Here is a 25,471-nt window from a genome sequence, read left to right as displayed (position 1 = left end):
TAACGACGTTACGCGCTGTAATCGAACAAGCTCTCTCTCTCTCTCTCTCTCTCTCTCTCTCTCTGCATGCAAAGTATGCGTATATCGAGAGAGAGCGCGACTGGCCATATTATTATAATGTGTGCAGCGTTCGCGAATATGGATGTTAAAATTATCCTAATATATTTTTAACGTTATTGTATTTCGATTTAATTGCCAACGCTCGCCTGTATAGAGGAAAAGGCATTAAATACACGCGGTACAATAACGCAGTGCGTTTGAATAAACGCGCGAAATTTACGCAGCGTATAAATCTGCGGTCGTTTATGGTGTATAATATTATGTGAGCGCGCCTGGCGCTTTCCCGTGAATATTATGCTAAAATAATAGCCCGAGAGCTACCTGCGCGGGGGGATACTATATATACGATATATTTTATGAGAAAATCGACGTAACTGGCAACCTTTTAACTTAGGCTGAAATTACGTGCGAGCTGAAAAAACGTCGAAAATTAATCATTTTTCAAGAATTTTCTCTTTTTAGAAAGCGCATGCGTGCGGTATTTCAATTATGCAAAGCCTATGCGTAGTTTTGCGCGACTCTTATATTTCAACGCGATTTCAAGCTCTGATGATGAGATTTTTCACCGACGACTGTAGGCGTGACTGCAAGCCTCCCAATCGCGAATCTCGTCTATGCGTCCCGTATAATATCGTATGCACACGGAGCACACAGAGCGTCTGTGCAGAGAGGCCGAGGCGATAAGGTAGTCGCAACAGCGTCAGACCTATGCGTGTGCGTCTCTGTAATCGATGTTTATGCCTCGAGTGAGCTTTGACGCTCCCGCAGCGGTCCTGATGGATTGCGAGCTTACACACATAGCTATAGACCTGCACCGTCGTGCTCTTTCAGCTCCTCTGAATGTACACCCCTCCGCTTCACCCACTCAAATTAGAAGCAATTGACGTAAAACCTGGGAAATCTATCCTCTGGAGCCCACACGCTCGCGTTTCGATTTCTGTGCCAGCTTTGACTCTGCTCCTCTCTCTCTCTCTCTCTCTCTCTCTCTAAATAACCCCAATTGATGCGAAGATCAATGTGCGCGCGAAAGTAGGTCGACGCAGGTTGCAACGTTTATTATCTATGCGCTGTTTTAGCGCGCCGCGCGGTGCAGCAGTAGGGGGGAGGGTATTATAACCCGCCAGCGTGATTATTGCCGACCACAGGCGTACGGCACACGCGGATCTGCATTTTAATGAGGGGGAAGCTTTACTCTCTCTCTCTCTCTCTCTCTCTCTCTCTCTCTACGTATGCGGATAGTGTACGCGATTTACTTTCTGCGGAATAAAGGAGATCTCCAATAACTCAGCGTTAAAATCAACCGAACGGTCGGCATAAGTGCGAAGGCGAGGGACATGCATCACGGTCTTAAGTGTTCTCCGAGTATTTAGCAACAAAAGGGAGCAGCGCCGTAGAAATATAATGCCTGCGTAATGTGTAAGGATTTGTCGCACGTTGATGGCGAAGCTTTTTCTCGCTGTGTTACTATTATTTACCATTCATTCGAGAGTATAACAGCTTTCCGATACACAAGGGGACTAAATCGCGTATGAATATTCAGCCGCACGAATCGCACCTCGTCTTTTTTCTCGTACTCGTGTCCGACTCGTACACTGTCTACATCGACGCGCGCACAACACACACACACACGATCCTAATGAAGTAATATCAATCCGCAATTGAATTTACAGGACAGCAGCGTACGGTGCACGTGTTGCACAATTCCGAGCAGCCGGCCTCGGTGTTCGCGATCCTGGAGTCTGGCAACAAGATGGTGCCCCTCATCGCCGACGGCCTCTTCGACCTGCTCATGCTCAAGATGACCAACATCTACACGAACAAGAAGCAGACGAAGATCGAGTGCAAAGGGCCGAGATTCGAACTCGGCGATTTCTGCATCAAACTCGGCACCGTCAACATGACGCAGAACTTCAAGGGTGTTCTCGTAGAGGTAACGTATTTATATATATATACGCGCCGTAAAAAGAGCGAGAGAAAAACGCGCAGAACTCAGGAATGCGATTTTCCGCAACATTAACGCGTCGGTGAAAAAAGTGACACGGGTCGAGCGGGTCTGAAATAGAAAGAAAGTCGAGAAGAATGCAGTAGCACCTCTCGAGGCAGCATCAGCGGCAGGTGAAATTGAACGGGCTGGAGTAGGCGGGAAACAGCGATCAGTCAAAACTTTTGACGGAATATGCACAGCCGCTGCTCGTGTGCTGACTCGGCGTTATCCTTACTCACAACTACAGTAAATTTTCGGAAACTTTTTTCCAGACGTTCTCGGAGAGAAAATTCCCCGCAGCCATCCATTCCGTCCGAGCGATATGCCCACATTAAGCTCGCACGTGACTGCGGTCTTCGCTCCGGTATACGCAGAGCGCGACACATATATAGCTACACTGCACGAGTCACAGGTATACGCAAAAAAGCAGCAGCAGAGAGCTTTTTAAGTGCCTCCGGCCGGGCGTTCCTCTTTCGACTATTGTCATCAGTGCAGGCTTACGTGACCGAGTTCGCACGCTTTTTTTTTTACATATCTCCCGACACACACACACGTGTACGCGTATATAGGTATATTTTTATAAGCGGCCGTGAGCGGAGGTGGTTTTCGAGTGGCTCGTAAAAAGTTGCGCTATGCAGAGCTTGCGCACGGCGAGACCTTAAACGCTTCGTTCGCCTGTATAGCTACGATGCATACGGCAGCTCCTCGGGAATTATACGTACCTGCTCGAGGCGCTCTTTTGTTGCGTCGGAAATTTAGGAAAATTATCGGGGTTACGAGGCAAATATATATATATATATTCTTCTCGAAAACCTTAACTCCCTTTTGCAGAGAGAGAGAGAGAGAGAGAGAGTTTTATTGCCGCGGCAGCTTGTTATTCTAGCAAAATTAGGAACAAAAAGTCTCCTCCTCCTCGGCAATGCCAAAATTTTAATCTAGCCTCTCCTGCACCGCATAACGTGCGCTTCACCGCCGCGTTGTATCATGCTGCGGAAATTATACGCGCGGGAGACCACACACCGCCTCTGTGTGTGTGTGTGTGTGTGTGTGTGTTCCGCATTCTATTAGTGCACGCGTTATATGCGCATAATTCCTCGCCGTCGTTAAGACGTTAAATGCCAGCTCTGCGTTTGCGTGGTAAAGCTGCTCTTCTTCTCGTATACGAGAGCTTTCGAGAGGGAAACGTCGGTTATTCGCGAAATTAAACTCTTACTTCGACTCGGCCTCGAGTGTCGGGATGATTAACGACTTTACCACTGCGTGATCTCCTCGTCGCCGAAATAACCTCGCAAAAATTCAAGAAAAATCCGGCGCGTCGTCGTATCATAACGCTGACGTACGTCAAAGGATCTTTCCCGGAATCCGGAGATCAAAGCTCGCGGTGTGCGCGAAAATAAAAGAGACGCTGGAGTAAACGAGTCGTTTGTCTCGACACGAGTCTCGTCGTCGGCGATATCGAGTGTGTCGTACTGGAAGTATTTCTAGGTCTTCTTAGCCGATTCGCGCGAGAGAAACGTGCTCCGGTTAATTACTTTGGTTGTTGTTGTTTGCAGGTCGAGTACAGGCCCTGTGTCGTGCCCGGAAGCTGCTTCGAGCTGATACGCGAGTTTGTGCAGGGATTCCTCGGGCCGACCGTGTCCACTCAGGTGCCGCAGTATCTGCAGGTAATGTTATTATTGTATAATAAGTGGATTTTCAGAAATCCGAGAGGAATCGTTTACACGAGCCAAAAATACGGTTGTATCTCACGTCTAGCGCAACCTCCATAAATTTATGTGGATGTTTGTAACTGCTTACATTTATCGGCGCTGCCGCGGATAAGTTTATGGGTCTTGCGCCGCGTGCAGAATGCATCTTCGAGTTATACTTTTGAGAACGCTTTGTTGGAAATGTACTCGTTGCCAGATGTATTTTACTTATAGACTCGCATAAGAGATATTTCGTTTTTTAATATGCATGAATTTCTTATTTCAGAATCACATGAATGACATTTACCAGCCGATGGACACGATTCACCAGTATCTCGATCACTTTGGTCAATACCGGAAATCCACCGGTGTCATATAAGCGTCTTCCATACAACACCGAGATTCCAGATTTTTTTTTTTTTCATTTACACACATCTCAACGTATAAACCCATTTTCAAGCTATCTACTTATAAGACAGAATTTGTAAATATCTATATATTTTTTACTCTAATCATGAAGCTTATTTTTGCGATTTATATTTTTATCCGCTGAATGAATAATTTGATACCTCAGTATTGTAACGACGAGTGACAATATAGCAACAATTAAATAAAACCTTGTCGACAAAGTCGAGTGTCTCCTTACCGATCGTCGCACACATCGCTTCATCTGCCGGTAACTCGGTCTACTACTCCATCAGATGGTTATAATTTATCCTTCGGGTAATCTTAACATTGAAAACTCTTGCACAACTCGATAATCGCATCAGTAGTCCCCCATTAGCAACTCCACATCGTAATCGCCAACGAACGATTCTATCCACCACAAACTCTTCACATTCCGCGCGTCTCGTGTTTCTCGCAAAAATGCAAAATCGTCTTTTCTCGCCCCACGGGCGCGGAGAAAAAATTCATGAATTTTGCAAGACCGCCGAGAGAGCAAAATAACACCTCGAATGAGTTTCCAAGCGCTTGTGCATCGTATCCAAGCTCTTCAACTCTCTCTCTCTCTCTCTCTCTCTCTCTCTGTTTTCGGTTAGCGCTATGTACAACGTCAAATTACATGCAAGCTCGTTAATATTCATATAAACCGCGACAATGAATCCGCGCTTTTTACACGAAGCCGCGCGCGACTATAAGCTTATACGCGAAAATCGCTCGCGCTTCAAGCTGAATATCGAACACGAAATAAAAAAAAAAAAAAAACGTCGACTCTGCGCTTTTCGTCCTCGCGTCGATCTAACGACTTTTCCCGCCGCGAAAAAAGCAGCGCAGAATCATACGGGAAAGAAAAAAAGTCGGCAATAAGCCTTGAAAAAAATAACGTTTTCTCCTGGCGCGCGTAAATATACGCGACGAGAGAAGTACACGCTCGAGCGGGGCCGGGGTCAAAGGTCGACATTTCCCGGCGTATAAATTAGCGCGAGCTCGCATGCGAGTATAAAAAAAGAACGCAGTGGGGCCGAAACAAAAGTTTAAGGATGGTAATGAGTTCGCTCTCGTATTCGGAGAGTCGTCGATGATGTTATGCCGCTGTACGGGAAAACCAGTTTGCGGTAGTCGAGAATGTCGATTCGGTCACCTTTTTTTTTTACAACTCGCGCGGCGATTTCGAGTTCTCGACTTCGATGCCCCGACGGGGAAGCGCGTGTGAAGCCTTTAATTATACCGTTAGATCGAACGAGAGCCGATGGGAGAGGAGAAGTACGGAGGAGCGCGTCTTCCCGTCAACGGCTCGATTTTTTCAATGAACATTTTTTTATCTCCAAAAACAGGCTGTATAAGCACATAATTACAGAAAGATGTAGGTATCCGAGTGAAGGAAGATGCCTCGAATTTTCCTCGAAATATAATTACACGGAGCTATACGGCGGCGGCGCAGTACACAGGCCGGTGGTAATTGATGTTGCTCTCGCGGTGGCGCCGTCAGCGGCGAGCGAGCGACGCGCGTTTCGACAAACACATACGCAGACAGAGTACAGACACACGGCGGCCGAACGCTGCGTGGAACGGTCGAGAGCTGCTGCAGCGCGTGCGGACGTAACAGAGCGACGACAATTTTCCCCCTCGATCAGGCGAGCTTTCCACGATGGAGGTAAGCTGAAAAGTTCGAAAACTCGTAATAATAATCTAGTCGATCGATCGATCGTGCATACATCCACCGCTTCGATTTCAGCTCGAGGTTGTGTCGGCGGGCAGCTCGAAGAGCATCGCCTCCGTGACGGTGAGTAAGCGGAATTAACTATACTTATGTATTTACATATCCGGCTTGAGCGTCCGCAGGACTCGCTCTTTCGGTTATGAAACCGAAATGTAATTCATCTCTCTCGAGTCATTAGCTGCACTCTCTGTCGAAAGCGAGATGCAATTAACGCCGCGAGATTGAGGCGCGAGTGTTGCGAAACGGCCTGACGATTTATCTCTGTCCCATCGCAGGTGTCGCCGACGACGACGATCGCCGAGATCAAGCAGCAGCTCCACAGTCTGAAGAAGGCGCCCTACGCCCAGAGACAATGCCTCAGACTGGAACCCAAGGGCAAAGCTCTCTCGGATTCGGAGACGGTCAAGAGCCTACAGCTCAAGTACGGCTCGAAGCTGTACTTCAAGGACCTGGGGCCGCAGATTGGCTGGAAGACTGTCTTTCTGGCTGAGTACGCCGGACCCCTGTTCGTCTACCTCTGGGTCTACCAGAGGCCATGGATCTTTTACGGAGATGTACCCGATGCAAAGATTGACAGCGTAGCGCAGTAAGATTATGCATAAGATATGCTTTTGGTATGCTTTTGCATGATCGTTCTCTGTTTTCTGATTCCATCCTGTGTTTTGCAGCTGGGCAGCGGCGTGCTGGTCCCTTCACTACGCCAAGAGACTACTAGAGACCTTATTCGTTCATCGCTTTAGCCATGCCACTATGCCATTGAGAAATCTTTTCAAGAACTGTTCGTATTACTGGCTGTTCACAATGTACGTGGCGTACCATGTGAATCATCCACTCTACACACCACCCAGCTCAGCCAGATTTGTCATCGGTGCTGCAATGTTCTTCTTGTGCGAACTGGGTAACTTGAGTATTCACTTGGCGCTGAGGAATCTGAGACCACCAGGGACTACGATAAGGAGGATTCCGGTGGCCACTGGCAATCCGTTCACATTGTTATTTAATTTTGTATCTTGCCCTAACTATACGTATGAAGTTGGAAGCTGGATTGGTTTTACTATTATGACCCAGTGCCTTCCAGGTGAGCCAATTCGTTTAATTATAGTTACATAAGAAAAATATTCAAAATTGCATTTGAAATTCGTATCAGTCCATTCGAGTACACGCACGCTATTACAGTAGGAATGTCTTACTTTCAATTTCCATGCAAATTTATTCGCAATTCATAAAAGTTTAATCTTACTTCCACCAAACGACCGATTGATCATTTCTCTTTCAGCTGGTTTGTTTATGTTGGCGGGTGCCTACCAGATGGCCGTGTGGGCGCTAGGAAAGCACAAACTCTACAAGAAGGAGTTCTCGGACTACCCGAAGAGCCGCAAAGCCATCTTTCCTTTTGTTCTGTGAACAAACGAACATTCCTAGTGATACATTGTTCCAACACTAAAAGACTATTAAAATAATTCAGATAAGAAAGAAAATCTGGTGTCGTGCATTTTGTTTTTTGTTAGCATTTATACTGTCTGAATAAAAATGTTATTTGAGGTAAAAAAAAGGTACTTGCAAGTTGTGTAAATATTTCGAAAGTGCAACGACGATCATTGTTCCGGCTTTTTGGTACTCTTCTCCGTCAATCTGCTGATCAGCCTATCGATATCCTCCTTCAAGACGTTGATTATTCTCTGGCACTCTTGGATCTGCTCTTTGTAATTCTGCTCCAGTTCTTCGTTACCGTGACAAGCTTTGGCCAGCTTAGCTCTGGCTTCCATGGGTCCAGTGTCTCTGCCTTTCAAACCCAGCAGACTCTCCATGTCGGCGATGTGCCTCTGCGCAGCCTTCAATTCCTCTCTCAGGGCATTCAATTCCGTCAGCAGCGTTATGTTCTCTTCGAGTATTTTGTCGAGCTGTACATCGAGGTATCCCGAGTTATTCTGCGCTATCTGCTTCTTCAGTAAACTGATGGTCTTCTCGAGGTGGTCCCTCTGCTTCATGAATTCGCACTGAGCGTCCAGGTCTGCCTTGTGATTTCGCAAGAACTCCTCGCTGTCGCTGTAGCGATGGTACAGCTTTATGATAGCGCTCTTCAAGGCATTCGGTTCTTGTATCAGTGCCGCTGTATCGAGCAACTCGATCCTGATCTTTCTCGATACCTGCTGGCATCGTTTACGCCGCTGTGTCTCGATTTGAATCTCCCGCTTCGCGGCGCTTAGCTTTTCTCTTAGCTCGTACAGCTTCAACTCCAGATTTTGATTCGTCTTGTTCAGACCCAGCAGCTCCAACTCCATGTCAGCGATTTTGTCCTTGAGCTCGTTGATCTGCTTGTCGCGCGGTTCTATTTGAGCTTGCAATTCGGTTATTCGATGATTCAGCACGAATTTGAACTTCTCGAGTTCCTGGTTAGCCAGTCCAAGCTCGTCTATGGTCTTCTCTTTGTCGAGTATCGTCGAGTCTCTGTCTTGCAGTTCGCTCTTCAAATCCACCACGTCTTTCTCGAGCTCCTCTTTTCTGCCTTTCAATTGGGTATACTCGTCTCGCAAGCTATTCAGCTGCCATTTCAGATCCTCGGCGTCTTTCTGACTCATGGCGTGCTTGTTTCTCAAAACTCCTGCCTCGCCTTTGAGCTTCAATACCAATGCGCGCTCCTCGCACAAGGCTGCCTCGTAATTCGTACGCAATTCTACGATCTCGCGATCCGCGTCGTCTTCGATCTGGGCTTTGATGATCTCGTGTATCCGGACCTCCTGGGCCATCTCTTCGTGAGCCTCTTTTAGCTGGAGATCTTTTTCCCGAAGTCGCGCTTCGTACTTGCCTATCGTCTCCTCTGATCCAAAAGAAATAAAACCATCGTTAAGACGTCCAAAAAGATAGATGCGAATAAATATATAAGAAATACTCTACCCAGTTCAGCTTTGCTCGCTTTCGCTAGATCGGTTAATCTCTGTTCGTAGTCCTCGCGCATGGCATTATTGCGCTCCTCGAATGCTTGGTACTTGTCGTACTCGACTATGAGCTTCGAATCGTATCCGATCTCCATTTGACGCATGGCCTCCTCGTGGGCCGCTTTCGTTCTGGCTATCTCCACGTTGATAGTATTGATCTCGTTAGTGTGATCCTCCTCGAGCTTGTCGATCTTGTCGCGCAGTTCCTCGATCGCCTCGCAGTAGCTCTGATGGATCTCTCTCAGCTTGTCGTTGTGCTGCAGAGTCGTCTGGCGCATCTTGTACACGTGCTCGGTCTCCAGTTCCTTTATGCGAGTGTTGAGGTCACGAATGGCGTGAACTTTATCTCCCAAGTCGTTCCTGCTGATAAGGATCTGATCGGAGTAGAGGAGGTCTCTTCTCAAAGCCGACGTTTTGCCATCGACGTAGGAAACTTTCCAGAAACACAGGGTGCCGTCGACTCCTGTCGTTATCAGCACTTGTTCGTCGTACGTTAAAACCATCTGTGTAGTGCAGTGTACTATAAATTATCACCGTCAGAAAGATTTGAAATGAGGTTTCGTACCTGAGAAATATTCGAGCAATGAATGTGATATTCATTGAATTCGACAGGGTCGGTTAGGGGATACTTCAAAGATGCGACGAATCCGCCAGGATAAGTGAGAAACATGAGCGAGTCGTCTTTTCCCATCACTATACTACTGGGCTGTATGCCAGGCATATTGTACGCGCGAATCACCTGCAATCATAAAAAAAATTGCATGTGGGACGATTATTCAATTCAAAATATTAATAGTAGCGAGATTTGTTACCGTATTTTCTTTGATTTCGTGAATGCGATTATCGCTAGATATGCAGTAAGCCGTAACTCCGTCAGCGGACAAAACGATGCCATTTAACGTCATCCCCTTTAGAACCACTTCCGCTGATCTGAGGCCGGTATTCATGTCCCATTCATATACGGCTCCCTCCGATCCTATACTAACGAGCCTCGCATCATCTTGTGACCACGTTATTCCTCTTATTATCTCGGTATGGCCTTGCAATCGTAATTAGTTACTTTAATATGATAAATACCTCTTCTGCAATACAAATATTTATATAATACCTTTGAGTAAAAATCGAGTATTGAAGTCGATCGTCGCGTATACTTGAATAATATTTCCATTAACAGCTGCAAACATCTGTCCACCATAACTAAATGCAGCGATCTTACAATTTCTGATGGAAAATTCTTTCATCGTTAAAAAATCGTCGAACAAAATGCTCATAAATCTCAGCTTATCGCTGAACCCAATCAGACAGAAGAGACCTGTCGGATGCAATACAATACAAGAGATATCTTCCAAATACTGTTTCACCATGATCAAACTCTCAGTCTCGTAATCCCACATTCTCACGCTGCGATCTAGTTCGCCAAACGTCACAAGGTGCGATTTCCAGGTACAAATGGATAGACCTCCGATAGGTCCATGATGTAAATGGTGACCTATCACGTCGACCATTTGAGGCTCTGGATCGACTTTTAAATCTGGTCCCCATAGTGTTGCGCAAAATAATTGAGACCACCCCGTGGTGATGATCAGTTTGTCGGAGCTAGGATTCGAACTTATGGTATTCACGTGATACAAGTGGTCGCTTTCCTCTCTTGACACTTGTGCAGGAATAGCATAGACATTTCTCTTGGTGTACTTGTGTTGTCCATCCTTCTCGAAAACCGCAATGGTACCGTACCCCAGAGCAAAAGCGAAGCCTCTACTAAAAACATTGAGACACAGTATCTCTTGCCGATGTTCTCTGGATTCATTCAGACTCGTTTGGGAGACTGGATTCGCGACTGCGACCTCTTCTCGAATTTTCAAATTTATGAGCGTAACTTCGGTCATTTTGAAAATATTTTTCAAGTCTCCGTTTTCCAAAAACAGAATTCTACCGTCCGACGTACCCGCCAGCAATCTGTCCGTGTTGAGCCAGGCGAGTGAAGTGATGATCAAGTTCTCAGCTTTCGAAAAACCGTATGGACGCCACATGGTTTCTGAGACTGTGAGAAATTTAAAAGCGAATTTGCCGCCTAAGGCGATTATCCCAGTGTCACCGGGATTGCAGGATATAAGATTGACTTTCGTGTTCGGATTTTGCAAGTTGCCCAACTCCATGCTTGACTCGAGTTTACCCTTCTCCCAATTGTAGAACAGCATCGTTTGATTCTCATTGGTGACCACTGCCAAGTACTTGCTGTCGAAAGTAAAAGCTAGGCATGAAAAGCTTGTGACACCTGAAGCGTCGTACGGAATTCCGAGTAATTTTTTTCGCTTCAATGTGTGCAGATCATAAATCGATATCAACGGTTTCTCTCCTGTTTCACACAGAGCGGCGAATTTCCTAAACAGAAAAAAAAATTAATCTGTCGTTCAATGAAGAATAAAGTGGAGCATTTAAAACGCGCAGTAATTGAAACTTTGTATTATACAAACGGAAAAAAAAAAAACGAAAGTCGAAAACTCGTGCTCACTTGTTAGGGGTAATTGTCATGGAGTTGATTTTGTGCTTGTCTGGAAGCCGGATCAGCCTCTGTCGTCGTTGAGAAAAATTATGCACCGATAGGGCATTTCCGACGAGGTAGAGGACTTCATCGTCGGTGACGAAGTGCGCATTACCGGCCACATCAGTCCGCAACCCGTAAAAAACTCGCGTTTGCAATTTAGACATGATTTTTACTGTTAAAAATTGTGACGAAGAAGTATTGGGCAATGCACTCGACAGAATTCAGGGATTGTTTTCTTCATTTCCTTGACGACGAGGACTCTGGAATTTGTTTGCCAACCACGTGTCTTCTTGTATACTTATTTGCTTATTTATATTTTTCCAAAAATATAATTTTACATTATTCGACATCAAAAAGGTACTATAATATTAACAAAATCAACAATTTCGATTCCGTAAAATGGTAAAATTGCATTTTCGAAAATAGTTCACAATGTCTCCACTAGGATGGTGATTGCGCGGGATTTTTTATATATCACTCGCGCGATGATGAACATAAGTGTCACTTGGCGATATACCTATATAGGTACACGTGCTCATGTATCCGCAATGTTTTGACACGTGTTTCAAGTGCAATCACGTAGTTCGTAGTTTACTTTTTCACAATGATTATCAAAAAGCAGTAGTCACATAATTATAGTTAACAAGATTATAATCATAACATTTGTGAAGGTTACATTCGGTTTACATGTCGATGCCGAAAAGATAACCTATACGTGCTATTCGCAAAGCATTATTTTGAGATTAACAAGACCGGCAGTATTAATTGTGATATAAATATGGAATCTAATCGCTGTAAAATATGTTTTGGGGAAACAAACCCTTTCAACGATCCAGCTCTACTGTGTCAAGGAGAATGTCAATGTAAAATACATATAAAATGCTTGAGGCGAGGTGCACTCCCAAGTAATCTTATTGGAGACGTGTTTTACGACTTACGTTGTACGGAATGTTCAGACAGCAATGATGAACTTCTTATTAGACAAAAGTTGTCATGGCTCACAACTGTGATTCTAACTTTGTACAATTTACGAGAAAAATCTAATGGTATAAGCAGAAGAGGATATTTTCATTGGAAGTCTGATATAAGTACATTCATTAACAACAATTGGGATTATCTTTTTCACAAAACAGTGTAAGTTTTCATTGATATACATATATATATGTGTGTGTGATATTCATTTGATGAAAGTGTTTTTGTCTAACATTCTGCATTCATATTACAGGAAAAAAAAGAAAAACTGGATTGGTACCATATCGGGAACCTTATCTCACTATAGTGGGGTATTTTTCCAATCGGGAACATTCGAGCTTGGAGACCAAGGATGGTGGAAATTAATTGCCACTGATCCTCCTGAAGTATTAGTTGAAAAATGTAATTATTTTACAAATTTTGAAGAACCAATGATCTTGTACTTTACTGATATTGAACTTTTCCAGACTACAAAGTATTAGAAATGAAGAAACAGCAACAAGGAAAGCTAAAAGCAAAATCTGTCAGTAGTAGTCCAAGATCAGAATCGCGTATTTCTAATGAAGATGAATACAGTAATGGAGCAGAAAGTTTCAAACCTAAAGAAACAAAGCCTCCGGTTCCTGCCAAACCAACATACGTTGAGCCTATAAATCATAGTCTTCCAAGTAGTGAAGTGTCTGACAGTATTCCCTCTCCGTGTGATGATTTTGCTGGTAAACAAAACGTTTTATCCCATTTTCCTTAAAGGGCATACAAAATATATATTTTTAAAATTAATGTTTAAACTTGTCTACAGATATTCTAGATTTAGACATAGAAATTCCAAGCTTTGAATTTGATTTTCCATCTTTCAATCTTGCCGCTGACACAATTGCAGAAGAACTACCATTTCAAACATGCAATGATTTGCCAGGCGTTTTTGTGTCCGATTGTTTTCAAAGTGAAACAAGTATGGCAGAAGAACCTGTTGAAGACATTGAAGTGACTGATACACCGATTGTAGAAAATTTACAACAAAACGGCGAAATATCAAAAATGGAATATAGCAATGAACCAGATGAGCAAAATGAAAATAATGATAATGATAAAACTTATGATCTTCCACCACCAGTACCTTCTTCTCTTGTTGAGTCCATTCACAGGCCATGGCCATGGGATGAGTCTATTAAACTGAATCCAGGTATACTTATTTGACAAAGCAATAATCATGAGTTAATAATTATAATGCCAAATTCCCAATGTTTTATTCATTTCTGCAGATGATGTGAGACCCCTGATGAGTGAACGAGAAGAAGAATATTTACTGCAAAAAATTGAACAGTACAAGCATTTGTTAGACCGTGCTCCACCAAGTGTAAAAAGACTTTACAGGAAACTTGCTGTACGAAAGCTTAAAAGACAGTATGGTCTACCAATTCTCAATATTGATACATTTGGAAAAGATTTAGAATTCAAAGCTTTACTACAAGCAAAAAAGAAAGGCAACATGGTTTTAGATCGTTTTATATCGGAAGACGTAAGCATTTTCTTTGAACAACGGCTGCAAGGACATTGTGATCCAACATCTGTACATAGCCCATATACAAACAGACTTTTAAAACCATTTATCAGAAGAGATACCAGCAGTAAACCACTGTGGCTAAGAGTTACCAATGAACTTCTAGCCAAAGTAAATAAGAAAAATCCTGAATGGACTCCTCAAACAAATGCACCCATTGATTACTCTTATATTAGGCCTCAGCACATTCCAGCAATAAACAGTCTTTGCTCTCAGTTCTTCTGGCCAGGAGTAGACTGTAAGTAATTTTTATGGATGAAAATCACAGCACTTTTTTCTCAAATAGATATCTTTTACATGACTTCTTTTGCTTTCAGTGACAGAGTGCTTGCAATACCCTGACTTCACGTGCGTTGTTCTTTACAAAAAAGTGGTTATTGGTTTTGCAATAATGGTTCCAGATGTGGGATACAACGAGGCATACATTTCATTTTTCTTAGTACGGCCAGAGTGGCAGAAAGCTGGAATTGGAACTTTTATGCTTTACCATCTCATTCAAACGTGCATGGGTAAAGATATTACTTTACATGTGTCTGCAACAAACCCTGCTTTGATCTTGTATCAGAAGTTTGGATTCAAGCAAGAGGAGTTTGTTCAAGACTTCTATGACAAATACATACTACCATCTTCAAAAGAAAGTAAACACGCTCTATTTTTAAGGCTGAGCAGATGAAGCTTAACGGTATATTTGTACAAAGATTATTTTTTTATATGTATATAATTTATTTTATGAAATATTTTTCTAAAAAAAGTAACACGAGTGAAAATATAACATTGACTGTTATAAACAATGCAGCATTTTTTTCGCCGAATTATTAAAATGAAAACTGTCAAATTCTAAATTTTCATATGAAAAATTGCATATTGAAATACTTAGTTTCAAGCCTAATATAAGCCGTATTCATAAATATTACGAGTTAGGCCGCTATAATCGGTAATCGCTTTCTAAAACAGTATTTCCTTGATATAATCATGAATGAGTATTTATTCGTATCTATGAAGGCATTTAAAATCACGATAAAAAAATACTTCGTAAAATTTTTATCGCGCACTCCGACAGTGCCACTTTCATAATACCTATTGATGAATTAAAAATCGTTCGACACCCGGTACATCGGCAAAACGATAAGTCAAATTAAAATCAAATAACAAACAGAATGATTTACGGGAGTATCAGAAAAATGTATTGTCAAAGCGTGTTTTAAAAACTAAATATTAAGTTCGTCGTGTTGCGAGGATTACACGTAAAGTAACATTTTTTTCTGTTAATCTTAAAGTAACGTTTGATGTATTGATATTAATTCACCTTTAATCACCGCCATTAGATTATGTTTATATCATACGAAAATCCATACGAAATCTCTCAGAGCAACAGTAAAAACTAAAAAGCGCTAATTTAAAAAACTTAAAAAAAATAAAATACCCAACAAAGTGACAACCGGGTCCTACAAGGTCTAATTCCGTGCAAAGCACAGCCCCGATTGACATCGTGCGCGAACGTTCATCCTTCTAGAACCTGCATCGCAGAGAGTCGCAATGATAACGTTCCTTTTTTTCTCGGCCACCCGTTACATCTGCGTGCAACGTCGACCAACGTAAACAAGAGAACAAGCCAGAGCCTATCGAACTCGCACTCGGCCAACTTCGCGTCGCTCGACTCTCGTCTCTTCTTTTCCCGGAATAACCGCTTCCTCGGCCTATTCTCGCGCAAAACACATGCCAAAACCCCGTAGCGTCGTCATCTGGCCCGGAAAAATCCTAGCTAAACCTCGTGCGAGCCCTTTGACCGCGTCGTTATCTCGAGGTGAGAGAACCGAGAGTCCGCGAGAGTGAAAGCGGAACCCGAGCGCAGAGTCGAGGGAGAGGCGTCGCTGCTGTCTTCGAGGCACTTCTCGAAGGTTCCGGAAAGCGCGAGAGCCGAGCTTTGTATATATGGGACGGCAGAGCTGCGCGACCTCTTAGTTTAACGCAAGACGTGAACGAGTGAAGTTGTATATACACATAGATTGAACATCAGTGAACGTCCTCAGAATAGGAGGATAGCATTATATTTGATCGAGAAAGACAGAAACAACGGTTTATACAGTTCTATTTTTACGAATAAAAGTGTGATTTTGTTAACCATCGACTGAATAATTTTGACAACATCGTATAGCAGAAAGTAAGTGTGCCAGTCAGGCTTATACCCGTTTTCGCGTATACTCTCGCGCTCGTGCATGCAGACGTTTCCGAAAAAGGGGTCATGTGTGTTTTCGGAGAGGAACCTTCTTTTGTAATCTACGAGGAACGGATCATCGCCTAATCGCTCTGATCAGTGCTGTCACGCGGCCGTGTCTCTCCTTTTTCTTTCTCACTCGCCGTATGGCTACGCGAATATTCTCTCGGTTGAAAAGTCTACATAGCCCGGTGATGTGTCTCAGTCCGTGGATCCGCGGACGTATGTCGTCCTCGTCGGTTGCGCGTCTCTTTCCCTTTTCGCTCTTCTCGCGATGTATCATCATTTCCCGAAATAGCGGGGAAAATAAGGCGCGTGGGTGGCTGCTGCTCTCTTTCCGCGCGCGCGCGGCCGAGCCGATCGCTTCTCTCCACGAAAATGGAAAGAGCGAGAGAGGTATTGTACACTTGCCCGCACCGCAGAGAAATAGCGAGGGATAGAGACAGAGGCAGACAAAAAAATTGGCGAATTGTGGACGTGCGAGAGAGAGAGAGAGAGAGAGCGCCTATAACATCATCGTTTCTTTTCGTGCGCGCGCACGGCTCGTATCGAATGTTCGCGTAGTTGTGCCAGCCGTCGAGTCTCGCTGTGTGTGCGGCGTATACCTGTGTGCGTTGGAGTGTGTATAGGAGTAGGAAGCGGCGGTTGATCCGAGCGCGGTGTATTGCTTGTAATCGTATAATAGTAGATACTTACCGTGTGCTCTTGATTCCGGGTTGGGTCTGAACGGCGACCTTGATTTTCCTCCTGGATTCCTCTTCTTGTTGACGCGAAAGATACAGTATGTAAGTTTGTTTTTAATTATAACGAATTTCGGAGCAAACGTTTTCTGATCAGCATTTTGTTCACTTTACGTACAATAATGAATCATTCTTTGAAATCCTCGCATCTCAATGCCACAGCGCGTCGCGCAATTGATTTCAAACCTCCGAAGCAGGTACGCCGTTACGCAGAACGCGATTTCGCGTACGTAGAAGGGGGAGGTCGTGCATCTTCGATCCGAGCCCGCGAAATCGAATACCGCGCGCTCCTCGAATATCTCCAAAAGGACTTCCGTATGATACATACGTACGCAGACATATTCTTTGATTTGCTCAACTTCGTATATAGAATGTAAGGTGCGAGACGGACAGGTTTTCCGTGATCTCCCTCCGCTGCAGCGCGCAGATCGCAATGATTAATGGCGCGGAGAGTTACGCACGTCTACGTCATCGGGACATTTGCGCTCTCGTACATACTTCCGGCTTGGCGTCGCGCGACAAAAGAATCGACGTGAAACTTCGCGAAATTACTTACACACGTGACCCTTTTGCGGAGCGTTCGACGCATCGTATAGACGACGGTAAACAAAGCGGAAAACGTTTTTGTTTGTGTTTTGCTTGGTGTTTATTAACCAGCCGAGTTTGTTTTGCCGTCGACTGTAAGCTTCTCGTTACGTTATTGAAAACAACACTCCTTGCATTGATGCATAATAATCGTTCCTAAATCAGCTGACACTGTTTACTAACCAAATCTCGCGCTTCTTTTCTGTTGCAGCAGTCTGAAAGATGGGAAAAGACTATTACAAGATCCTTGGCATAGCCAAGGGTGCAAGCGACGACGAGATAAAAAAGGCCTACCGCAAGCTGGCCCTCAAATACCATCCAGACAAGAACCGAGCGGCCGGAGCCGAGGAGAAGTTTAAGGAGATCGCCGAGGCCTACGAGGTTCTGTCGGACACGAAGAAACGCGAGGTCTACGATAAGTTCGGCGAGGAAGGCCTCAAGGGCGGAGCCGGTGGCGGTGGTGGCGGTGGTGGCGGCAGCGGTGTTGGCGGCACCACCTACACCTTCCACGGAGATCCACGTGCCACCTTCGCCCAGTTCTTCGGCACAGCATCGCCATTCCAAACGTTCTTCGAGTTCGGAGGCCCAGGTGGCGGTGGCGGTGGTAACCGCATGTTCTTCCACGACGACGACATGGAGACCGACGATCCGTTCGGTCTTGGTCAGGGTATGAGACAGGGAGGAGGCGGTCCCGGCGGTGCTTTCCGCTCGCACTCGTTCAACTTCGCAGGGCCCACAGGTCGAGTGGCCGGCAAGGAGCGAGCCCAGGACCCGGCTATCGAGCACGACCTCTACGTCAGTCTCGAGGACATCCTGAGAGGCTGCACCAAAAAGATGAAGATCTCGAGGAGGGTCGTGCAGCCTGATGGCTCGACCAAGAAAGAGGACAAGGTGCTCACGATCAACGTCAAGCCCGGTTGGAAAGCTGGCACGAAGATCACCTTCCAGAAGGAGGGCGACCAGGGCCGAGGAAAAGTGCCCGCCGACATTGTCTTCATCATCAGGGACAAACCGCATCCTCAGTTCAAGAGAGAGGGTAGTGACATCAGGTACACGTGCAAACTCAGTTTGAAGCAGGCACTGTGCGGCACGGTGATCGAGGTACCAACACTCGTCGGCGAGAAGATCTCGCTTAATCTGACGAGGGAGATCGTCAAGCCCACCACAGTGAAGAGGATTCAGGGCCACGGTTTGCCATTCCCCAAGGAGCCGTCGAGGAAGGGAGACCTACTCGTGTCCTTCGACATCAAGTTCCCGGAGACGCTAACGCAAAGCGCCAAGGACATTCTCTACGATACGCTGCCGAATTGAGCGGTCGACGACTGCGAAGCCACAGGAGCGCACGAGCATTATTAATAATAAATAATAAGCAAGAAGCAAGCACACGACGAGGGCGAATTCGACAACGCTCATCGCCCGCACACGTACAGCATACAAGGGTCGTGTGATTTTCCTCGTTATGCGTAGCGAATCGTTTTAATTGCCACAGAGCTGCAGCGATCGTGAAGTTGTCGTTGTTGTCGTCGCCGCCGCTCGACAAGACTTTAATTAAAGACTCGTGTTTACATCCTAGTGTGTAAAGAATCATTTTTCTTATAGTATAGCTAGTTGTAATGTTTTGTTGCCGAGGCGCTGAACGTGCGCCCCGCGCGGACATTTACTTTTCGTATATATTATTATTATTATATTCTGATTATAATGATTGAATTCTCACGTGAGCGTCCATACCGATTCTGTACTTTTATTCGAGTGATTGTGATGACGAATTGCATCCCAGGTAGAATTTTGTTATATTTTTCTTCATCGCCCTTTGTACAGTAAATCCTATGACCTCCGGTATGATGTGTTATTATTATGGCAGAGGCGCCAAAATTTAGGAGAGTGACTGACGTACATATTTTAGAGTGCTAAGTTAGGCGTACTCATTCGAGGTTCAACGTGAGACATTGTAAATGGAACGCGAGTGTGAGTGAGTGTGTTTGAGCGCGCGAAAATCAGAGTATCCGGTGTGAAAATTTTTGTCAACGAATGAGTGCAGGATGTGCTCTGCGAGCACTATTGCGAATGAATGCGAAATCACTTGTGCGTTTGTTTATTTGTTTGTTTTTTGCGTCGCATTCATTATCTACTACTACGTTGTATGTCACATGACAAGACAGTGGGAAAAGGTCACGGATTCTCCGGACGCCTTCACTTAAGTCAGCTAGTCATTAAAAATCTCTTCTATACGTAAAAATAACTCTTTTCATTTCGAAATTCGCCTTTTCGAACGCGCATTGACTGACTAGAGGAAAAGAAATCTAAAGTTGAAGATTTTGTACGAAAATATACTCTTATATTGTATATACGCACTTTTGCCAGTGTCCGGAGAGTCAGTGACCCTTTTTCACGGGATCGTCAGTGTATATATAGTAAAAAGCCGATAAAAGGCTGATTACTACAACACTATCGTCAAAAGAGGCAAGCCGTTTATAAACAATTGCCAATACACGTTTCTCCTTTTGCGCATGATGGAACTCTGTTGTAAAAAGAAAAGTTCGATTAGAACGCCAGAGTCGTTTATTAATTTGTAATACGCATAAACTATTAAGAATGAACGAAATAAGACGCATTAAATTATTTGACATTCTATACACAAAAATAACGCTGTTTTCATTTATCGCCAAATTCCCCATCGGGCGCAGCCTTCGTCAATTCTTCCCCGCTCTCTTGTCCTCCTCTTGCTCGATAATCGTCTCTTTTTCTCTCTCTCTCTCTCTCTCTCTCTCTCTCTCTCTCTCTCTCTCTCTCTCTCTCTCTCTATTCCCCGATATACACCGCGGCGAGGGACGGGACACTCAAGACACTCCTAAAATAGTCAGCCGAACGGGTGACGTCACCGGCCTACCTCGATCTTTATATATATATGTATGTATGTATGTATTTCGCGTGTGTTCTCTTTCTCTCTCGCAAGCACAGCAGCTGCCGCTCTGTCCGTCTTCTTCTTGTCCTAAAAACCTACACGATTTTTTTCCCAAACTTTAAATAATCCGCGAAATTTTCTGAGAACTCTCTCTCTCTCCCTCGCACTCACTTTCTCCTCTACTGGCACAGCTGAGCTTATTTTTGATTTTGCGCGCCTATATCTATACGGCATCGAAGAAAGTTGCGCTGAGCTATGCGTTTAAATATGTAACTTCGGAAACTAGAGGCAAGTGTATATGCGGCACGCAGTTCGATCGATTTTGAATCCGAGAATTTTTATTCGTTCGAAAGAGCTTGAAAATTTTTGATCGTTTAAACGCGGATTTGTTTTGCGAATCTTATAAGTATCGAAACGCGCGGCACGTGCCCATTCGGTTATTCATTTTATAACGGTATCATCTAAAATTGAGATGTGACTAATAATGTTTTTTTCTCGTGTCGATTCTGAAGATAATATTTTTTTCGCTCAATTGTGGCGAGATCCCTCGCTGTGTCTCTTGCTCATCGTCATTGTGTTGGCATAAAGCAGCAACAATAGTCGTAAAGTTTATCAGCCACACTATTACGTGTAGTATCACGACAATGCAGAAAATCGACTCGGCGTAATTCGTTAAAAAATCAAAGACAGTTTGGCATGCATATTTCGCATTTCGAACCGATATAAATAAGCTCGACAAAGAAGCTGCACGAGAGACTAATACGTGGAAGCATCTCATGAATAATCCTCAAATGAATCGTCTGCACGAAGTCAGATGTAAAATACTGCAGTTGTCCTATCGTAACTTTTATTAAGCCAAAATACAATATCCAGACCAGTATAGCACAACAGTACTCTAAACGTAAATTAAACGCGTGTTTCTCCTCGCAATTACATAATCTTCAGATAAAAAACTTTTATCAACGTCTAGATACAAAGAAGCCTTATTCGATTAATCGTAACGATAAGATCTCGCTCGACAAGGTCTCGCCTTTCCTCTACCGTAACCGGAGACGATTTTTACAAAAAGAAACCAAAATAAAAAAAAAACAATGCCAAACGCCACACACACACACACAGACACATACATCATCGCTCAAAGGCCAGCCGCTACGAGCTATTCGCGATCGATGCGAGATACGCTATATCGTTCGACGCGATCCGCTTCATAATTAACGGACTCGCGCTTTATGGATGCGCGCGCGTCATCTCGTCTCTGATTCACTCCGAGCGCTGTACAATCGAATTAATATCGCGTTAATAAATAAAGTCGGCAGTTCGTACACGCGATTGTTGTCCCACCTGCAAAACCGTGTCCCGTTGCAGTCGATTAGTCACCCGCTCGGAATGCTCCGTTTTACAAAGGAAAAAAAAAAAAAAACAACAATGCGTCACATGAACCTGGCGAGAAACTCGTCGGGCAGCTCGACGTAGTCCTTCGTATCGAGCCAAGCATCGTCGTCTTCTTCTTCTTCTTCTTCTTCTGCACGAGGCTCGAAGTTCCTGAGCAGTGGTTTCCCATTCAAATCGAGACTCAAGTACCGGACGACCTCCGGCCGGAGCTTCGGTCTCGCGTTCATCGGCCCCAGTAAGTCCTCTTCCTCTTTCTCGTCGGCCGTTAAGCCCTTTCCGAATCTGAAACAGGAGATAAGTCGAGCGTAGGCTGTAAAGCGGATGCGTCGCAGGACAGGTTGTACTTATATAGGTACTTTCACGCAGTGTTTCAGGCATATCGTTCGCCGAATCGCCTGACTCACCGCGGGAGATACAAAGAATTTTACGCGTACACGTCTCGTTCGATTGATGTAACGAACCGCGCGAGCGCTCTTTGTCGCCCAAGGATAAACTGCTTTTCGGTGCATTGCGATGCCGACGCGGATTTACAATGCAAATGGAAAATTAATCTCGCGGACAGTCGGCCTGAGATGTAAGTGCGATTTCGATCATTGCTCTTGCCTTGAATCGAATTCAATGGCTCGCTCGATCCTTGCGCACGCAAAGGCGATCGTTTCTTTCGTTCGATGCGCTTTCTTCGAGAATGCTCACCTGAAATTCTCGGGCAGACAGTGGTGCCTCCTGCAGAAGTAGTCGACCCCCGCCTCGTCCTTGTGGCACCAGGTACCATCAGGGAGATAAGGGTCCATTCCCAGATCGTTGAGCTCCAACCTCGGAGTATAGTAGGATGCGATGTCGCTCCGCTTGCAAAACACGGCGCAGGCCATCCAAGGTCTGAGCTCCTCGTGACCTGCTTGCAGGCCACCCGCGACTCCGTCTATCTCCTCGAGCTTCTCGGCGAATTCGAGGCAGCGTTGACCCGCGAACTCCAGAACGCTGAGTCGCTTGCGCGAACCTCGATCGCAGATGTGCGCGTCCTTGCAGAGGATCACGTCGACGTTGGCTCCAGGACAGCTGGACTCGCCGAGGCAGGTGCGACGACGCTCCTGGTAACCGAGAGAGCCCCGGATGCAGCCGCTCTCGCAGACACCCTCTCGCCAGTCGCTCCAACCGGATGGTCCTGGTGATGGGGTTGTCAGCGGTGGAAGGGCTTCCCTGGAGGTTTTACGATTGGAGTGAGTAAGCGCCGCGCGGGAGGACCGAGTATGAATCACTATTGTCGCTGGAGAGAATCGGAGGTTAACGCTATTTCGCGCAAGATCGTTGACCGAATCGTGTGTGCGGGCTTTTGTTCGAGGATCGCGATGCGCGTCATCGCGTGCAGGACTTGTTAGCTCTACTTAAGTTACGAAAATCACAGAGACGTATGCGTGCGATGGTTGCACATTCTAATGTTTCATATATTTTACGCGCTTTGAGGTAATCCTTGATAGTGGGAGTTGCCGTGCACGTATGCTACCATATAACTCGCACAGAGCGCAGTGATATCGTTATCTTCGTATTCTGCAGAATTTATGCACCCCGAGCATAAAACAAGAGAGAAGGATTTCACATTACGACTCTTTTGAAACGACTAGCGTTACGCAACTCGTCGGCGAGTTATGCGTGGCTCTGACATTATCTTCGATAATTGAGGATAATCGGAAAAATGAAGCTTCTGTTATTAGGCAACAACTCACCACTTATCCTCTACAGGCAAACAATCGCCAGCCCTGCACTCCTTGCCCTTCTCGCAGCTGGTACCGTCCAGCGCCGGTCCAGCAAAGTAGAATCCCTCCTTGTTCGGCGTCCTGCACCTCAAGGCCTTGCAGCAGTCCTTCAAACTGTCCACCTGGGCCTTTCTATCTCGAAGCAACAGCTCGCACTGACGTTTGGCGGACCAGTGTCTTCCGGGCAGCTCGGAGAATCGACCGCTGTGGTCCAGGTGCCGATTTGACTGGAGACGGTAGTCCAGCCTCGGTCGGTCCAGCAGACAGGGTTTACTGGTGGCCAGAGCGTTGGCCACCTCGCGGCTGCAGGACGACCAGTGGGTCTCGCCTTGGACGCCACGGCTCGGTGACATGATGTAGCCGTCCTTAGGACAGGAGTTGCCCGTCGAGTCGTGGTGCATACCCAGGCTGCGCAACGTCTCATCAGTCTTTTGAAATAGATATTCTTCAGAGCAGAGAGACAGAAAAGCGCATACTTGTGGGCGATTTCGTGAGCAGCGATGTAGACCGAGGTGAAGCCAGCCGAGGGATAGGGTTTCCCGAAGCGGTTGGTCACCCCGAACTCGGCGATGACGCAAGCGTACTCGTCCCAGCAAACGCCCCCGACAGGTGCCAGTCCCATGGTTATGGGGTTCTTCTTGCCGTCCTCCATAGCGTAGAAGTCCATGCCCGAGACGTACAGAGCCATGTCCCAGTGCCCGGGATCGTCGTCGCCGGCTGGATTCAGCTTCTTCGCGTAGGCGCAAAACGTGTCCAGGAGCTGGCCCCGTTCTCCATCCAGGTGGGCCAGATCCTTGGGCTGACGCTCCATGAGCTCCAGTCGAACCAGGGCCAGGTCGATCCGCTGGCCTAGACTGGGGTGGTAGTAAAGCGCCTGGATGTTGTTTATGTAGGCGAGAAGCATGTCCAGGAGCTTGTCGTCGTCGCGAGACAGGTGCGGGTGGAAGAGACGGTGGGCCGTCGCGTCGAAGAATACCGCTGAAGTTCAATATTTTTTGTTCGTTCATTGCTTGGCTCGGAGCGAGCTTGAATTCGATTTACCTAATTCGATGGTGAGGGGCGAGACTGATTTCTCCTCGCTGGATGGTTCGGAGCTCTTTCGGCGACGAGGCGACGCTCTGTATCTTTCGGTGCCGAAGACTCGCTCGAGGTCGTGAGATGAGACGCGGCGTCTTTTTATCACGTGGGGCTCGCCGTAGGACGACGATCTTACCTGGATTCGGTGCTTCCGGAAGAGGTCCTCGTCTTCGTTTCTCAGCGGCGTTATTTCGAGACTGTCGTTCTCGAGGAAGACGAAGCCGTGCTTCAAACGAAAGAAGTTATTCAATGAAAAGTAATCGTTAAATGAAATATTTCAGAGCTGCAGAACCAACCACTGTTCCGGTATCGCACAAACTAACGGCTGCACTGCTGAGCGAACTCTCGTAAACGTAATGACACGAGGAACGGTTTTCCAGGCGATTTTTTCTCTCGAGGACATCGTCCGACCCACGTTTCCAAACTTCGAAGTTGGCCGTTAGCAAATTTTCGTTTCTCTCCAGCAACAAATCTACCTGTTCTCCAAAAGCTCGGAAACTCAGCGGTACCTAGGAAAACAAAAAAATTGATCCGTCGAATGAATGGAAATTTCTTTACGGGTCGATTTTCGCTTGTTGCCAGTACCGTGGCGTTGCCGCTGCTCCATTGTATCGGCAAAAGAACGACTTCCAATTCCTCGTCGTTACTTCGGACTGGTTTTGCGAACTGAAAAACTAACAGAGCGACGAGCAGAGCAACGCAATTCATGATGATGGTAAAACTGCACGAGCCGACTGCAGTTCACGGCCAATCCGTAGCATTCCTTTATAGCTCCTCTTATCTTGGCTTTGCGAAATGTCATCGCCATAGGAACATACCCAAGTACAACGATGTGAAAAAAAAATGCATCGCGATGCTGGTGCCACTATTATTAAGTCATTGACATTGTCAGGCAGCTCGGG

The 25,471-nt window shown here is 45.6% G+C and overlaps 5 protein-coding genes across 8 annotated transcripts in view; 3 read left to right on the top strand and 2 right to left on the bottom strand.

The window, feature by feature from the left end:
* The window catches only part of LOC107980451 (very-long-chain enoyl-CoA reductase), a 69,493-nt gene extending 62,047 nt beyond the window's left edge, over positions 1-7,446 (top strand). The window contains exons 3-8 of one of the 2 annotated variants that reach the window (XM_031929781.2): positions 1,731-1,990; positions 3,598-3,708; positions 4,019-4,102; positions 6,169-6,479; positions 6,562-6,971; positions 7,170-7,445. In XM_031929781.2, coding sequence (XP_031785641.1) covers positions 1,731-1,990; positions 3,598-3,708; positions 4,019-4,102; positions 6,169-6,479; positions 6,562-6,971; positions 7,170-7,297 — 1,304 coding nt within the window. In that variant the 3' untranslated portion in view covers positions 7,298-7,445. Of the gene's footprint in view, positions 1-1,730; positions 1,991-3,597; positions 3,709-4,018; positions 4,103-5,206; positions 5,828-5,908; positions 5,957-6,168; positions 6,480-6,561; positions 6,972-7,169 lie in introns of those variants that run through there. The other variant, XM_008213030.4, reaches the window with a different exon arrangement.
* Positions 7,447-7,454: 8 nt separating this feature from the next.
* Positions 7,455-15,435, bottom strand: LOC100116509 (cilia- and flagella-associated protein 57). 2 transcript variants are annotated; one of them, XM_016985355.3, is made up of 7 exons: positions 15,331-15,435; positions 11,342-11,634; positions 9,938-11,211; positions 9,642-9,868; positions 9,395-9,568; positions 8,789-9,332; positions 7,455-8,711 (listed from the first exon to the last, which is right to left on the bottom strand). In XM_016985355.3, exons 2-7 carry the CDS (start codon positions 11,536-11,538, stop codon positions 7,489-7,491), a joined length of 3,639 nt encoding a protein of 1,212 aa, XP_016840844.1. In that variant the 5' UTR covers positions 11,539-11,634; positions 15,331-15,435; the 3' UTR covers positions 7,455-7,488. The 2 variants fall into 2 exon arrangements, with proteins under 2 accessions (XP_016840844.1, XP_031785639.1); XM_031929779.2 differs by lacking the exon at positions 15,331-15,435 and having other exon boundaries at positions 11,342-11,679.
* Positions 11,687-14,749, top strand: LOC100116543 (cysteine-rich protein 2-binding protein). The gene is made up of 6 exons (XM_001600960.6): positions 11,687-12,508; positions 12,600-12,748; positions 12,814-13,062; positions 13,146-13,529; positions 13,609-14,145; positions 14,225-14,749. The coding sequence occupies exons 1-6, from the start codon at positions 12,153-12,155 to the stop codon at positions 14,578-14,580; spliced, it is 2,031 nt and encodes a 676-aa protein (XP_001601010.1). The 5' UTR covers positions 11,687-12,152; the 3' UTR covers positions 14,581-14,749.
* A 107-nt stretch (positions 15,436-15,542) lies between the features above and the next one.
* LOC100679552 (dnaJ protein homolog 1) lies at positions 15,543-20,088 on the top strand. Of its 2 annotated transcripts, none has more exons than XM_016985356.3 (2): positions 15,543-16,068; positions 17,659-20,088. In XM_016985356.3, exon 2 carries the CDS (start codon positions 17,670-17,672, stop codon positions 18,756-18,758), a length of 1,089 nt encoding a protein of 362 aa, XP_016840845.1. In that variant the 5' UTR covers positions 15,543-16,068; positions 17,659-17,669; the 3' UTR covers positions 18,759-20,088. The 2 variants fall into 2 exon arrangements, with proteins under 2 accessions (XP_016840845.1, XP_032455556.1); XM_032599665.1 differs by lacking the exon at positions 15,543-16,068 and adding an exon at positions 16,502-16,903.
* On the bottom strand, positions 19,565-25,417 carry LOC100679589 (A disintegrin and metalloproteinase with thrombospondin motifs adt-2). The gene is made up of 7 exons (XM_016985490.2): positions 25,155-25,417; positions 24,866-25,078; positions 24,534-24,795; positions 23,969-24,470; positions 23,463-23,900; positions 22,435-22,938; positions 19,565-22,023 (listed from the first exon to the last, which is right to left on the bottom strand). Exons 1-7 carry the CDS (start codon positions 25,275-25,277, stop codon positions 21,780-21,782), a joined length of 2,286 nt encoding a protein of 761 aa, XP_016840979.1. The 5' UTR covers positions 25,278-25,417; the 3' UTR covers positions 19,565-21,779.
* Between the last annotated feature and the right edge of the window lie 54 nt (positions 25,418-25,471).

This window comes from Nasonia vitripennis, chromosome 4, assembly GCF_009193385.2.
Source record: "Nasonia vitripennis strain AsymCx chromosome 4, Nvit_psr_1.1, whole genome shotgun sequence".
NCBI lineage: Eukaryota > Metazoa > Arthropoda > Insecta > Hymenoptera > Pteromalidae > Nasonia > Nasonia vitripennis.
Note: the sequence above shows the minus strand (reverse complement) of the source record. Positions and strands in the feature narration are given on the sequence as shown.

What these genes read in the sequence shown, in the direction of transcription:
- LOC100116509 (XM_016985355.3), bottom strand. Translation starts at nt 11,538, where the DNA reads ATGTCTAAATTGCAAACGCGAGTTTTTTACGGGTTGCGGACTGATGTG. An exon ending in ATGACAATTACCCCTAACAA is followed by an intron (nt 11,212 to 11,341) that starts GTGAGCACGAGT and finishes TTTTCTGTTTAG; the next exon opens with GAAATTCGCCGCTCTGTGTG. An exon ending in ACGAAATCAAAGAAAATACG is followed by an intron (nt 9,569 to 9,641) that starts GTAACAAATCTC and finishes TTATGATTGCAG; the next exon opens with GTGATTCGCGCGTACAATAT.
- LOC100116543 (XM_001600960.6), top strand. Translation starts at nt 12,153, where the DNA reads ATGGAATCTAATCGCTGTAAAATATGTTTTGGGGAAACAAACCCTTTC. An exon ending in TGAAGTATTAGTTGAAAAAT is followed by an intron (nt 12,749 to 12,813) that starts GTAATTATTTTA and finishes GAACTTTTCCAG; the next exon opens with ACTACAAAGTATTAGAAATG. An exon ending in CTTCTGGCCAGGAGTAGACT is followed by an intron (nt 14,146 to 14,224) that starts GTAAGTAATTTT and finishes TTTTGCTTTCAG; the next exon opens with TGACAGAGTGCTTGCAATAC.
- LOC100679552 (XM_016985356.3), top strand. Translation starts at nt 17,670, where the DNA reads ATGGGAAAAGACTATTACAAGATCCTTGGCATAGCCAAGGGTGCAAGC.
- LOC100679589 (XM_016985490.2), bottom strand. Translation starts at nt 25,277, where the DNA reads ATGAATTGCGTTGCTCTGCTCGTCGCTCTGTTAGTTTTTCAGTTCGCA. An exon ending in GGAGCAGCGGCAACGCCACG is followed by an intron (nt 25,079 to 25,154) that starts GTACTGGCAACA and finishes TTGTTTTCCTAG; the next exon opens with GTACCGCTGAGTTTCCGAGC. An exon ending in TGTGCGATACCGGAACAGTG is followed by an intron (nt 24,796 to 24,865) that starts GTTGGTTCTGCA and finishes TTTCGTTTGAAG; the next exon opens with CACGGCTTCGTCTTCCTCGA.